At 40.1% G+C, this 16239-nt stretch overlaps 1 protein-coding gene across 1 annotated transcript in view; it reads left to right on the forward strand.

Moving 5' to 3' along the window:
• The window catches only part of SDC2 (syndecan 2), an 85282-nt gene extending 70857 nt beyond the window's left edge, over positions 1–14425 (forward strand). The window contains exons 2-5 of the mRNA XM_073550428.1: positions 9140–9251; positions 10304–10446; positions 12466–12574; positions 13749–14425. Coding sequence (XP_073406529.1) covers positions 9140–9251; positions 10304–10446; positions 12466–12574; positions 13749–13912 — 528 coding nt within the window. The 3' untranslated portion in view covers positions 13913–14425. The remainder of the gene's footprint in view (positions 1–9139; positions 9252–10303; positions 10447–12465; positions 12575–13748) is intronic.
• Positions 14426–16239: the final 1814 nt, after the last annotated feature.

Consider the following 16239-nt stretch of genomic DNA (forward strand, 5'->3'; position numbering starts at 1 on the left):
GGGCCGAATGATCCTCACATAATCACGGAGACTTTTCCCATCTTGATCCAAATTATCTATGGGTACGTGATAAATTTAAAAAAAAAATCGAACAGCATTGTGATCCCATCTGTGTGGTCCATTTTTCACGGACTGTGATAAGAGAAGCTCCAGAAACCTCCATTTGTTGTTTTTTCATGCTGGAAAAACTGATGAAACTGACACGGACCAAACGCTTTATTTTTTGCGTATGATAAAAATCACCGATTTTCTGAGGCTATAGTCGCGTACGGCAGTGCTACACTGATGTCCTTTATTGTCTTTGCTCACCGCCTTTAATCTCTGCTGTTCTGAAGAAAAATTACGTAAGTTGCTTTTTTTTTTTAATTGCATCAACTAGGCGTAATTGTTATACGCTCACAGCACTATAAGCAATGAATTAGCTGTTTGGTGTGAGATCACAAGATTACATGAAGCTGTAAATCACAGAATGTCAGGGGAATTAATTGTGTAACATGTGAAACTACATGGGTCAAACAAATATTGTTTTGTCGGCAAAGACAGTCATGAAATATTGATCCACGTATTAAAGTTTCAGGGAAGACCCAGTGACGTGAGAGCAGAAGGGGATTAGATGATGACATTGTGTCCTGACGGATTATGTGGGATGTACGGTATATTCTCATCATACATATCTCTGCTTTTATCATGGAGCTGCGGAAAAATGGTCTCCACCGATGGCAGCATCCTTGTACACCACTGTCGGTAGTCTTCTGCTCCAGTGCAGGGGTCCAATACTTGGGGGTTGTCTAAAAGTACTTCTATATTGTTCCAAGAAACGAAATGTCCTGTGTAATAGACGGCAGACATAATCCGCTGTGTCTCGGGGGTAATGGTCCAGGCGGTCCACTTTTCTTAATATTCTTGGTCTTCACAAAAGCCAATAAATCTAGCATCTCGCCTACTGTCTCTGCAGGACTTATAATTCTGCAACACACATTTATTTGGACACTTTTTGGAGTCCTAGGGGTATAAGATTTAAAAGCTTTGAGCTTGTTCGGCCAAATACTATAAGGGATAGGTAGATGACACATTACCTTTTTTTAGTCTGTTGACCCCCTATACGGGAAGGGGGGGGAAATCAGCAGATTCTGACACTTCCAACGTTGTGAGATGAAGAGCTCCCCATCAGTACACGTGTGTGTATAGTTTTAGTTGATGATTTGGACATTACCAAGTGGGCATTTGTATTCACCGTCCCGCCAGGCTTTGTTAGGTGGAGGATCAGGAATGTTGAAGTTAACCATGCCACGATCCTTTGTTCCCAAGGTGTTTTTCAGTGGCTTATGGCCTTTATACATTGGCCAAAAAATCTGTCCAACCAAACTTGGAAAAATGTTCATTCCCAAATACTGACCCAGTTAATCATGGCAAATGGCCTCTTTTTTTTAACTTTTGTTGCTGTCAGTAGCTCATCTCTCTGTGAGCGGTGGATGTGCTGCTGACAGTATGCAAATGGTATAAGGACTGAATAGTTTAAAGTATAGCTAAACTTTGCTGTTTCCTTTTACGCTTTGTAGCCCTTATATTTCTTGTTAATCTGTGGGGGTCAAGGTTCTGAGACTCCCACCGATCAGAACAGCGAAGCTCAGGAGGCAGAAATGCTCCCCAGCTGCCTGAGCTGTGCACAGAGCGCAGTACGGACCCGATGGCAAGCCTCATCGGATATGCAATTTTGAGGTTGAAACGGCTGCATACTGATTCTAAATCGAGCAGTTCTACGACCGCCATGGCTTAATCCCATGACCGCTGAGGCTCAGTCCGTGTTTTTTTTTTTTTTTTGGTCACAAGCACAACTGCAGTGTAGGAATAAAGCTTTAATGGATGTAATTATGGGCCAATGAAGATAGTATATTGTCAATCCATGCTTGTTCTGGGCAGAAATGTGCCTTTACACATTCAGAGCTCTTACACATGGCTGGATAGTGCATGCATGTGTATGTGGGGGGCATCGGGAGAGAGGGACGTTCACATCTACCCAATGTGTCACAGCTGCAGATAGCCCATTTTCTTGTGTTGACTGGAATAACTAGTAAAGGCGATGGATTGTTCTAATATTTTCAAAGCCTACCCAGATAAAGGTGTCCTGGTCGGGTCATTTCTGTGGAGTGATGGTTTGAGGGTGAAGTAATGAGATAATTAATGAAGCTAATTAATGCCATTTTGTCAGGTACTATGGTAGCTCTTTACTCCTCCACTGTCTAGTTTCTAGATGAAACGCGAATTCTATTTTTGTTTCTCCTTACCTTGTCTGACGAAGATGGTAATTGTGCCTCGTGTGCTCTGGGGAGTACCGGGAATTGTAGTGAGCAGAACAATTACTAACTTCACAGTAAAAGAATTTGTAGTAATTTAGTGCATACACAAATGTGCAGTTTCTCACTGCCTGGATCTTCTGCTGTAATCCTTCAAAATAACTAAAGTCTTAAAGGCCTTAGTAATATGAGCCGGTGATCCCAACAAGACCAAACAAAACCAAAATTGGTGGTGGTAGTTTTGCTCCAAGTGTTTCGCTGACCGTAAATATTGGATGAAAACCAGGATAGTCTGATGAGGGGAGGTGTCCGACAACGGATCATTCCCTAGTTTTGGCCGCCCACCACTTCGGAGCATGCACATCTATGGGATAATTTAGAAATGGATGACGTTACTTCACATCATAATTAATATGTTGGAGTTGGTGTAAATTTCTTTGAATATCCCAGTCTATTGGCCACGACAGTGGTCTATGGCTGCTGGAACGGCAGAGGGATTTCCGCCTCTTACCTGCTGAGAGCCGCCACTCTTTTTCTGATTAGCCAGACTGGCGTGACGTCATCGTGGTGCAGATGTATCACGCCAGGCTGGCTAATCAAAAGAAGACGATGACACTGGCTCTCCTGTGCAGCGGCCACTGACCATTATCGTGGCCGATGGACTGAGATGTGCAGATCGATTAGGCCCCCGTCACATTGCCAGTTTTCATTACATGTCAGATTTTATGCCTAAGTGAGAACATGGCCATAAAGGGGTTGTCTGGTTTACAAAATCCCTGTGTGAGATTGGGGAGCCGATGGGGAACCTAATTGAGGACCCTGAAATTCAGCTAACAGTGTGCAATGATTTCTATGGTTAAGACAATATTGCTGGAGACCATTCTTTTTGAAAGGTGGCCCCTTGGTTGACCCGGGTTTCTGGCTCTTCTGGTAACCCCCGCTGGCAGCTAATTTTGATGAGGAAGCTGAATTGTAGTATTTACTATATGGTGGCTGTTCAGATGAGTGAATGACCCTGTAGTTCAGGGGCTGAAACATCTGCTAGTAGGGCAGCCGCTCATGCAAAGTGGGGCTCATGGATGACTGTCCCAAAAAGATCCCAGTCTCCGCCCTTTCATTATATCCGTATGCACTCATGGCGCCAGAGCTTTCTTCATTGACTATTAATGCTGTAGGGAACAATTTCTTTACCTCATCATATGGTAGTGGTGGTTTACACAGTGATTTTCTATCCCAGTGGGTATGTAGACATATTAATGGACTGTATGGACATGTGTGTACAGACAGCGGTACAGGATCACAAGTTTATGCACTTTGTCATGGAGGTTCTCGTATGTTAGGCCACGGTCACACTATCAGTATTTGGTCAGTGTTTTACTTCAGTGTTTGTAATCAGGAGTGGGTGATAAATCCAGAAGTGGTGACGAGTTTCTATTCTACTTTTCCCCTGATTGTTCCTCTCCTGGTTTTGGCTTACAAATACTGATGTAAAATACTGACCGTGGCCTTACCAGTCCAAGAGCGAACACCAATTGTCCCGAGGTTTGAATAGCTACGGTATATGGATACACAGACAGATGTTATTTCACCTATTTAACCATATGAAAAAACTCTTTGGATTAACATTTATCTATTAAAACAGATTTGCATATTTGAAAAACTTAAGTGTATAGCAGTCAGCTTTATGGTGCTCCTACAGGACCTATGCCGCGGCACATTAATCCATCGCCGCTCTCCGTGATTTCATTTTAATCTCTGTGATGACCTCAGAGCCAATTTAATAGCAGTATGTAGACCTGGACATGAGCGGTAAATCCCCATGGCCTCAATCCTAGCAATTTTCCAATGATGTAGGTCAGGGTTGTTGTGTTTTTTTTTTTTTTTTTTTTTTTTTGTACACAATTGGGCATCCAACAAACTTGGGCTCCACTGCTTTCCATTTTTAGATATTTCTTGATCATTTAAGCTCGCTGGATAGCTGTGCCGCCTTATAGTCCAAATGCAGTTTTTTTTTTTGTTTGTTTGTTTTTTTTATGCTTAAAGGGATATTCCAGCCTTTACAAGTCCATTGGCTAGGTGATGACTGTCAGATCAATGTCGGTCCACTGGCTGCAAGAACGGAGGACTAGTATCATCTCCTTCTCTGCTGACTGCAAGGTGAGAACGGAGGAGTTGAATATTACGGCAGGTTGCGCGTACACCTCAACCCTCCATTACAGTATTTCATTGATGATACCTAAAGATAGCTGCTCTTTGCCATCTTTGTCTGGGTCATACACTTAAATGAAGTGTCAAAGACAACAAAGAACATTAAAACGCTTAGCTATGGTCAGTGTCCTACTTTAATGGAGCTTCAAGGTGCATGTGCGAGTGGCCGTAATATTCAGCTGCTCCTGGCCATGATATTGCAGTAAAGGAAGAATGAGCAACGCAATCTTCCCGTTCTGGCAGTAAGTGATTGTCCCTGGAGTAGGACCAGGAAATTTGGGTGATAACATTTTTAATGCCTCTTTAAATGGGTTGTCTGGCCTGAGGCCACAATTCTGCAGTCCGTCTGTGTGACTGCAGACTTGTGAATCTTCACATCGTGCTCTCAGATTTCGGGAGCAGGCGGTGATGTGACTGCGAGTATGTCATTTGCATACTACCGGCCATACTCCGGTCTAGATGTGTCCAGCCCCGCCCAATACACTTACTGTGCCCATCTAGTCTGCATGTGACCACGCGTATCAAATCTAGTGATGAGCGAACGTGCTCAGATAATGTGTTATCAGAATATGCTCCTGTGCTAACAGTGTCATCGACGTGCTCGAAAAATATATTTGAGTACCCGCAGCTGCATGTCCCATGGTTGATAGACAACTGCAACAACTGCAGGAATTGTCGATCAGCCACGAGACATGCAGCTGCAGGGACTAACATATTTTTCGAGCACGCCGAAGACACCCGAGCATGCTCGGATACAGGGCTGTGGAGTCGGTAAGCCACAGTTGCGACTCCAACTCCTGGATTTTATCAGGCTCCGACTCCGTCTCCGACTCCTTCATAAATGGCCAATTCATAACAACAAATTTACTGTTGTAAAATATTAAACATCGTGCTTATTCAGTTTCTCACCATCATATAAGTAATCAGACCACTTAGAGCAAAAACGACATTTATTAGAATACAATTAGAATATAGCAAATAACTTTTATAAACTTTTCTAAACTGTAAGTAAATATGCAATAAACACTTTTATACAGTTAATAAGAAGAAATATATAAATTTGTCCTCAGAAAAAGTATTGCCTCTGTCAGATCCTCCTTCATGGATGCCCTCAAATCTGATCTAATTATTTTGAGAGCAGAGAACAACCTCTCTACACTAACTTGTGTTGGTGGCAAAGCAGTAACCACTCGGGCAACATCTCTGACAATGTCAGGATACAGAGGAATCGCTTGTTGCACTGTTATTTTTGATGAACGGTCAAATTTCTCAATTTCTTTTAGTGCACATGAAAAATTCTGCTGAAATGTACTGGCTGTGTTCCTTGATGGGGAGACTCTTCTATGTGGGAACGCTTTGCATGGTCCTTGTGATCCAAATATTTTTCGAAATTAAATTCTTCATCAGTTGATGATGAGGGTGAAGATGTGGCAAGACGACCAAATTCTTCTTGTTCCTCCTGACTGTTCTGCAACCCTTTCATCCTTACTGCTCTTTCAAACAGAGCTTCTTTTCCTTTACATAGCTGTTGATCATCTAGAAGAATCTGATGCATTGGGTCTACATAAACAGCTGCCAAAAGAATGTTATTTTGTAATAGTAGCTCCTCTCTCCGTTTCATTGATGTAGCAATGCCACTTGCAATTAACCCTCCTCTTTGGGACAGGCGAAACATCAGGTTCTTCCACTCCTTTAAGAAAATACCTGGAGTTAAGTCCTCTGCTTGTAATTTTTTAGTCACTGTAAATGGGTGCTCTAGCAATTTTTCCAGCTCAGTCACCTGATTCCACTGACTTTCATTTAGCGTCAGTTGAGGGTTAGCCATGTCTACAAGAAAGGTTTTCAGTTCAACCAAGCGCTGAATCATTAAGTAAGTACTGCCCCATCGTGTGGCTTGATCAATAATTGCCCCTTTTCCAGCACGTCTCTTCAAAATTGAGTCAACTTTAGGGGTTCTGGCAACAGTAGCCAATTTTCTCACCTTGCCAATCAGTGCAGCAGCATGTCCTTCTTGCAGACTGTCTCTTATAGCCAGCTGTAGCGTATGCACAACACAGCGCATGTGATGAATGAAAGAACATATTGACACAGTTTCAACAAGATCATCTAAACTATCATGTTGCTGTTCATCTGAAGCAACTTCAGTTTGCTCCTCAGTTACAATACTGTGTTCCTCTATTTCAAACATTTCTGTGTCTGTGGACCCAGAATGTTCTAGCTGCTGGTCACCATCATTACTCTCATTCATTAGCTTAATAGTACTTATCATATTTGAAGCATTGTCAGTTATGACAGAACTTGCTCTTTTTTAAGTTCATAGTCTTGCAGAACCTTTTCCACCAAGACCTGGAGAAACTCACTGGTGTGATGAGCTTTGGTGTCTTTTACTGCCAATGTCTTGTAACTATTTCATTTTTGTCACAAACAAATCGGACATTGATGGCAAAATAGTTCACTCTGTGACGTGTGCAGGCATCCATTTTAAGAAACAGAAGGCGTCCCTTGAGAGTTTTTTTTAAGTTCTTCCTTTTGTTTAAAAGCTTCTTCGATTACTAATTTTCTAATACTCTCTCTGTCCAGAGAAACACCAAGCTTGCGGGCCATTTCCCCATTCAGACACATAAAAGCTGGTCGTGAAAATAATGAAATAGGCACACTATCCTTTACAACAAGCTCTATGATCTGTTTTTTAAATGTATCTACTGTCATTGTCACAGTAACTTTGTCACTGACAAAATATCTTGCAACTGATGGCTGCAAAGTTCTCTGCTCCTTTGTTTGGCTGGAAGAGCTGGGCACTGGTTCATTGGTTTGGATGCAGTCTTTCTCATCCCCTGCTTTCAGTACTTCTGGATGAAAGCGCTGTAAATGTCTCTTTAGATTAGAAGCTCTGGTAGGAGCATTTTTATCTTTGCCTGAATATGCACTCATCTTGGCTTCACAGCATTTGTTTTCGTCTGGATCATTTGTCATACACTGACAGACATAATGTTTTCTATCTTGAGTGATGGTGAAATGTTCAAATACAGCTGATTTAATGTGATGCTTCTTTGATATTCTCAGGTTTTTAATTCTGCATTCACAATCCATATGACAATTGTTTTTCCTAAAAACAATTGTACAAAATTATTGCCAGGTCGTACAACTGATATAGTGGTCAGTAATACTGTTATTATTCCTCATGTACTCACAGTTAACTGATGCAAAGTTTGTTGAAAGGATAATACTTCTTACAGTCTTCCTCTTCTGAGTAGCAGGCAGCTGTGAGATGCTTGGAAGACGCACACCTAGTATGATCTAGTCTAGAGGAGGAGCTTTACTACTAAGAATTTGCAACACATTTTCACTTTCAGTTTCATACATTGTAAGTAGGGGGGTTGGGGCAGCATGAGGTTAACCAAGTATAAGATTAGATAAGGGCAGTGGAGAACGGTGACACACAAGAAGTAAGAAATGTCTCTATCTCCAGCAGAACTGCTTATCACTGTTTTTCATAGTTTGATAGAACATATATATTTGAGTAACATTTATAAAATTCATATGAAAGTTCAATTATGAAATATTAATACATTTTTTTTAAAGCTGGAGTCGGTACATTTCTACCGACTCCGACTCCAACCAAAACTAACTCCGACTCCACAGCCCTGCTCGGATAACACCTTGTCAGACCACATTTTCTCATCAACAATTAGAGCGCATACTTTCGGTCATGCTCCCGCAATGTGAGTGTTCAGAAGTCAACAGTCACAGAGAGGTTACAAGTCTGCAGTCAAAGACCAGACAACCCTTTTAAGCTAACTTACGGAAACTTGGATAACTTTGGTTAAACAAGACCCCTCCATGGTGTCCCTTACACTGGAAAAGATTTATGCCATCTGTGTTGATCATACTTTCTCTGTAATCGATGTTGCGGAGTACAGTGTCCACGTAGAAGTGTCTTTATGAGTGGTGTACCTCTAAATATATGGTAAGCAGCACCTATACAAGATATACCGCTCCCACTTGTGTGACCTCACACCTGGAAACCTGAATTTGTGGAAAAAAATAGGCGAGTCCCTCTATAGTGTGTGAACTTTACAAGTGTTAACAAGTTTCTGGTGCTCTTGCTTAGGAGTAGCCTGCGTTTTCTCTATAGATTCACTTTTAATTGGCACCTCTGGGCATAGCGCAGCTTTGTTTATATCTTGTTATAGCAGTCAGACCAGAGATTAAGAGGATTCTTAATTGATTCACAACAACATAAATCTGATTTCTTTATATTTTTTTTTATTATTCTTGCTCCTTTTAAATCTGCATAGGTGCTGAGGCTTGTCGGCCTTAATTATTTTCTCGTTGCCGTCACACAGCGTGACATTTATAGATTCGTTTGTTTGATTGTGCCAATAACAAAGCAATTGCTACTTGCCAAAGTACAGCGAAAGATGAATGAAGTATTGTTCTACCTCAGCAATTTCCAAAATGTGTTCATGTAGAAGACAAATGATTATGACTTGTACCTTGGGGCTCAACCAACGCCTTTTTCATTTTTATATCCGACTTCAGTTTTGTTAACGTTTTAAAGGTGTATTGGTCCTACCAGTATCTTAATTGTGTGCGTACAACCACAATACCTACAATATCCATGTCTGATCTTACAGATGGTGGCCACCACATCAGACAAAGACTTGTATATCGACAACACTTCGGTTGAAGAATCCTCTGGAGTATACCCAATTGATGATGATGACTACTCATCTGGTTCAGGATCAGGTACCGTGATGATCAATTATCATTTTTTTAGTGCTAGGGTTAAAGGCCGCTTTACGAATTATGGTGTAGTAAATTTACTTGGGTGCTCTCCTGCAATTCTTCCTCCATTCTGAAGCCACGTTTTCTTCTTCACATCCTGCCCACCACTGTCTTGGGAAGCCTGAGACATACCCCTTCTTCCACAGTGGAGATTAAGGGCCCCGTTACGCACAACGATATTGTGAACGATATCGTTGCAACGTCACCAGTTTGGTGACGTTGCAGCGATGTCGAAACGACATCGTTGTGTGTGACATGTAGCAACGATCAGATGGCTGATCGTTAATTGTTGCCTGATGGTCTGGGCCATTTTTTGATCGTTGGACTCCCGCTGGGCAGCACACATCACTGCGTGTGACAGCGAGAGACCAGCGATAAGCGACGCTGGGAGCTGGTATCTAGGGTAAACAGCGGGTAACTAAGAGCTGCGTGGCTCTTCGTTATCTGCTGTTTACCCTAGATACCAGCTTGCTCGCTGGTCCTGATCGCTGATGAGTCTATGTTCCAACGATCCCATCCACGTCGGATAGTTGGTGGGATCGCTGGGGCATTGAAGCGTGTAACGGTGCCCTTAGTCTGCCCTGGTTCTATCAGAGTGCAGTGGAGGGGTTGAGTCTTGAGACCAATTTCCGTTAGAAATCTGAGAAAGCGGTGGACAGTTTGTTAAGAAAACAGAGCTCCTACTGGGAGGAATGGTGTCCTGGAAGGATACCAGGTATGATACCTGTTCCACTTATAAATTATTTGGTGATGCAGTTCACAAAAACTATCTTTATTTGTTAATTATCAGCATCTACTCTGCCTTATTCTACTGGCTGGTTTCGTTTAGCTTCCCTCTAAGCCAAATCTACTTTGCACTAAACTACACCCACATGATTTATGGCCAAAAAGTCTCTACAACACATAATCAATGTGGTGCATGGAATATACACCAGGTTTTGGCATAAATCGGAGTCTGAATTCTGACACATTTATCTTGTTAAATTTTCCCATTCCCCATAATCTTTTCACAGGAGTTGTAGACGTTGATGACCAAGACATGGCTGTAGAACTTACAACCATTAAAGAACTTCCAGAAGATCTACCAACCAGTCGTGCTCCAGTAGTCGAGATGACCACGCCAAAGATGCAGACAAACTTGGTTGTAAATCCAGAGGTATGTTCGTTCTCCAGCACAATTTTTTTTTTGGCCTTTAGCCCAGTGATCCATCAACATTATCCTCGTATTTTTCATAGAATCGTAGAGTTGGAAGGGACCTCCTGGGCCATCTGGTCCAACCCCCTGCTCAAAGCAGGATTCGCTAAATCATCCCAGACAAATGTCTGTCCAGCCTCTGTTTGAAGACTTCTATTGAAGGAGAACTCACAACCTCTCATGGCAGCCTTTTCCACTCATTGATCACTCTAACTGTCAAAAATGTTTTTTAAATATCTAATCTGTGTCTCCTCCCATTCAGTTTCATCCCATTGCAGTCTCCTCTCAGTCTTCTCTTCTGCAAGCTAAACATGCCCAAATCCTGCAACCTTTCCTCATAAGACAGGGTTTGCAGACCAGTCATCATTCTGGTCGCTCTTTTCTGAAGTTGCTCCAGTTTGATGTCTTTTTTTAAAATGTGACGCCCAAAACTGGACACAATATTCCAGATGAGGTCTGACCAAAGAGGAGTAGAGGGCAATAATGACTTCACATGATCTAGACTGTATGCTACTGTTAATACATCCCAGAATTGCATTTGCCTTTTTTGCTGCTGCATCACACTGTTGACTCTTATTCAGTCTGTGATCTATTAGTATACCCAAGTCATTTTCACATTTGCTGTTGCTTAGCCCTATTCCTCCCATTCTGTATATGCTTTTTTCATTTTTATTGCCCAGATGTAGTACTTTGGTTTTTAACAGCGAAAAATGCATTCTGTTAGTTGCTGCCCACTGCTCCAGTTTATATCTTTTTGAATCTTCTCGCTCTCTTCTCTAGTATTAGCTATCCCTCCTAGTTTTGTATCATCAGCAAATTTAATCAGTTTACCCTCAATTCCTTCATCTAAATCGTTGCTAAAGTTGTTGAACAATAAAGGGCCCAGGAGAGAGCCCTGTGGTACCCCACTTGAGATATTCTTCCAACTGGATGTGCAGCCACTTACGACCACTCTTTGGGTCCGATCACTAAGCCAGTTATGAATCCACCTAACAGTTGCCTTGTCCATTCCATACTTAGCCATTTTTTCAATAAGGATTGTGTGAGATACTTTGTCAAATGCTTTGCTGAAGTCAAGATGTACTATAACTACAGCATTTCCCTGATCCACCCAATCAGTGATTCCGTCATAGAGGGAAATTAAGTTAGTCTGACATGACTTATTAGTTACAAACCCATGCTGACCCTGGTTAATCACTTAATTCTTATCCAGGTACTTACATACATGTTGTTTAATAATTTGTTCAAAAAACTTTCCTGGTATAGAAGTCACTCACCGGCCTATAGTTGCCTGGGTCCACCTTCTTCCCCTTTTTGAAGATAGGAACAACATTTGCTCTTCTCCAGTCTTCTGGGACTTCTGTTCTCCAAGAATTTTCAAAGATTATGGAGAGGGGTTTAAAAATTTCTTCTGCTATCTTCTTCAGTACTCTGGGGTGTAATTCATCTGGACCTGTAGACTTGAATTCATTTAGGTTAGCTAAGTATTTCCTCACTGTCTTTCTGCTTATAGATATCCTGAATTCTTCTATTCCCTTAATAGGACAGTGAAGAACAGTTGATGTTACATTTCCTTTCTGATAGAAAACAGATGCAAAATAGGAATTTAAAAGTTCGGCCTTCTCAACATCCTGTCTTCCCATTTCATCTTGTAAAAATCCTATAGCATCTTTGACTTTTCTTTTACTTTTGACATATCCCCAAAATCCTTTATTATTGCTTTTGATGTCTCTTGCAAGCCTCAATTCATTGTCAGCTTTAGATAATCTGATTTGCAGGTTTTTCTTTTAAAGCATAGAAGTGTTGAAATAAGTGGGTCGTCTAGTCACCTACCTGCCTACATCAGGCTTCCTCTATCACGTATATGAACACTCGCCATTTGGGCCTACTCAGTTTATTTTCCATGATGAGTTAAGGAATGAACTTTTTGGGCTGGCCCCTTACGTCACATTGTTGAATCTGTATGTAATTCTTGTTTAGGAGCCTGTGGAAAAGAGTAATAAAGAACTATTAGAACGTAACTCTGAGGTGGAGGTGTACACCGAGAAGCAGTCAGAGAACCTGTTCCACAGAACAGAAGTACTTGCAGGTGAGCATTGAAGTTGGGTATAAATACGTTGATCACAGAATTTATTTTTTTTTTGCCCCAGTTTTTGATATGAATACAATCAGCACATGTTTATTACTGCTATTTTACTTTGCGAAAGTATATACCTCAAAGACTTATGTCCAGATTAACATGCAAGTAGAAAAGGTAGAGTCCCACAACTGTTTTTGCCTCATCTGAGAAAAACTGTCAAATTTATTCTAATCAGACTTTGATCAATGTGGCACCCGTTTTTCTCAGACATGGAGAGAAAAAAAAATTTCTCCACTGATTCCATTTGTCAGTCCATGAAAATCGGACCGCACTTGGATATCAGCTTTTCTTTTTCAGACTCGAGAGTTGCATTCACAATTTTGATCTGACACTCTGAAGAAAATCAGTCATTAAACCTCCTTTCTACTGATCACCAGATGGTTTCAGTTTGGCTGATCCAGAAGGTCAATCAAGGTTAAAAACTAAAATTTCATCATTGGAGAAAAAACTATGGCGAAATTAACATTTTGAAAGTATGTGTAGCTCCATGACTAATAAAGAAGTCAGACCTAGAATTAAAGAAAATGATTCGCAGGACCCTCATAAGGTGTCCATCTCTGTCCTCCTTGGCAACCGGACAAGGTCATTGAGAACTAGGATGATTGATTACTAGCCCCCTGCAATGTCATGGTGTGTGTAGACCTCTCACGAAATGGGACAATAATCATACGAGATGTTCAGGATGCGACCATTTGAGTGCCGGATCTAAGCAGGTTGACCTGCCCCAACGTCACGAAGCATCTTCAGATTACTCTGTGGGAAACACAAGATATATCTTGTAGTTATGATACAGAGCAGCGGCTACTCGTCTTCTCTGCTCTGTTAATGGGATGAGACTGCTGATGTCATGCAGATTGAAATCCGACTCTCCACTGCCTAGTTGCGGGGAGCCGGCTGTCAAGCAGCATGACATCAGCAGCAACACCCCGTCAACAGAGCAGCCTGAAAGAAGAAGAGCTGCTCTGTCGATGTGGAGCAGCTAAATTGCTGGCTAGAACATTAGAACACTGATTGCACACTCTATCCAGTGTAGGGCAATCTATACATGAAGGATAACCAATCGGTGTAGCACTCGGAGCTCCAACTACTTCTAAGGTAACACTTATCTAATCTTGTTTTGCAGCGGTCATTGCCGGCGGAGGCATCGGTTTCCTTTTTGCCGTTTTCTTAATCTTGCTGCTGGTTTACCGCATGAGAAAGAAGGATGAGGGCAGCTATGACCTTGGAGAACGAAAACCTTCCAGTGCTGTCTACCAAAAGGCACCAACTAAAGAGTTTTATGCATAAAATCTACTATAGTGTCTCGCTTTTATGAGATCACTGAACTTCTTTTTTTTTTTTTTTCTTTTTTTTTTTCCCTTTTAAATAAAGCTTTTGCATAGAATAATGAAGATTTCATTTTTTTTTTTTTTTTTTTTTTTTTTTTTCCATTAAAGAGCCTCGGAGGCAACTTTATAATATGAGAAAAAAAATCCCATTGTATTTAAAGAAAAAAAAAAAAAATGAAAACCCGTTTCATGTATTCCTTAATATAAAAAAAGAAAAACAAAAAAAAAACCCTGAATTTTGAGTTGGGTAGCAGTGGCAGAGTATTATCTTCTAAGACCATTGGTTTTCACCGAGATGTCTCAGACCTTTATGCATAAACATACAAACCAACCCCTGAAAAACACTGTTTCTTTTTCAATGGTCGGGCCAATGGCAGGTTGTTGAATATTTTTAGCATGTCTCGGATCTTTTCAAAATTTAGTTCTATTTCATTAATTTATCTGTTTCCAAATAAATGCCTTTAGTAGTTGTCATGGTGCAATTGTCTTAGAATTCAGATATACAGTATAATAGTGTAAATGTACTTTTTTTTTTTTTCCTTCCTATGTAAACAAAGGAAATCTGTATAAATCTGTGTAATGATATTCATTTTTTTTTTTTTTTTTTTACAATTCTGCTGTTTTTGGTTTTTTTTCAGTGTACTTTATGACCGATTTATGCTGACTAATATGTAAAGAGAAATGGAATAGCTGTATACAAGCGGTTACTTACAGTAGTAAAGCTACTTTTTTAAAGGTGCATTTTCTCTATCGAAATTTGGATTTTGGATATTTTTGGGAACCTCCTGCGGTACGCACGTTCTGAGGTTTACAGGAGACAATTTGTTGCATTTTTCGCCTGTTCAAGTTCACAATACAATTTTTTTTTTTTATATATATATATATATATATATATATATATATATTTATATTATTTTTTTTTTTTTTTTTTTTTTAAAGAAAATTCTATTTTACTTTTGTCTTTTCTTTGCAGGCTTAATAGTTGTTGCTTTTCTCATATTTCCGGATTTTTTTTTTTTCTTCAGTACAGGAGGTGATAAAATGGAAGCCTTAGTTTCTATTCTTTTTGTTTACATTGTTTTATGTAGCAATATTTAGTTGAGGGTTTTTTTTTGTTTTTTTTTTTCCCCCCCCCCCATTTACTTTATGGTTTTCCAAATTAGTCACAGCATGTAAATGTCCAAAGTTGGGACAAAATAATAAAAACAAAAAACACTGTTTGTGGAGGTGCTGGAATTAGAGAGGGGGTGGGGAAAAAGATCTAGCACTTTGACAATTTTCTTTTGGGCGCGATGGTAAATTTTTCTCAAATTCCACTGTATCAAAACTTTGAAAACAGTGTAAGAACATATTCTGGTCGACCCAAAACGTTTGGTTTTTTTTTTTATTTCCTTTTTTTATTGGAATAAATTTAGATTTTTTTGTTAACACTAGCGGCTACCTAACATGTTTTTTTATAACAAGATTTATTTTATTTTTTTTTTTTTTTTTTTTTTCAGCTTGTAAAAAATGAAGATTATAGGTCTAGTTTTCAGAGAGGTACTTTAATTTTGTCGTCTTGATGGCAAAGATTTTATTTTTCGCATATCTACAAAACATTTAGAGTCCGTTCCTTTCACAAGGGCATGTTATCATTTTTAGGTATGATATTGGTGTGAAAATAGAAAAATGGAAACTTATTCTCTCCGATCCAAAGCCAAGCCTTTAGAAAATGCTGTTTAGTTCATTTTTTTTAGGAGTGGATGCACCTTTACCGACTCCTGTGCAGGAGCGGGCCAGGCATACATTGCATACAATGATGTGCGGGTGACTCTGGCTACTATTGTATTACATATGTGATGAACCAGAAAGAGACGATAAGAGGCTCCTCAGGAGTCGGAAAGCCTCAGGATGCTTAATCCTGGTATGGACAATGGGGATGAGCCAAATCCAAAGACTATAACAGTATTCTGACAAAGTTGCAGAAGTCCACGGCCACTGTACAAACTCCTTCCCATTTAGATCTACTTTTTTTTTCTGAAGGTACGACTAGGAGTTTCAAGAGCAATTTTTGTCGTTTTCACCATGCATTTAAGTTGTAAAGTCTTTTTAAGCCTTTAAAGTGCCTATGATTCCATGTAAATTGTCGCAGACTGTGTTACAGAGTGTATGACGGTAAACAAAAAAAAATGTTGGTATTTTATAAGCACAGAAAAAAAAATATTGGTAATTTTGTAGTCTTACATCAATAGACAAAAAAATGTAACTTGGGAACATAAACACTACTAAATAATAATAAAAACAAAA

This window comes from Dendrobates tinctorius, unplaced genomic scaffold, assembly GCF_039654945.1.
Source record: "Dendrobates tinctorius isolate UK_male_01 unplaced genomic scaffold, ASM3965494v1 ptg000165l, whole genome shotgun sequence".
In the NCBI taxonomy this organism is placed as follows: Eukaryota; Metazoa; Chordata; class Amphibia; order Anura; family Dendrobatidae; genus Dendrobates; species Dendrobates tinctorius.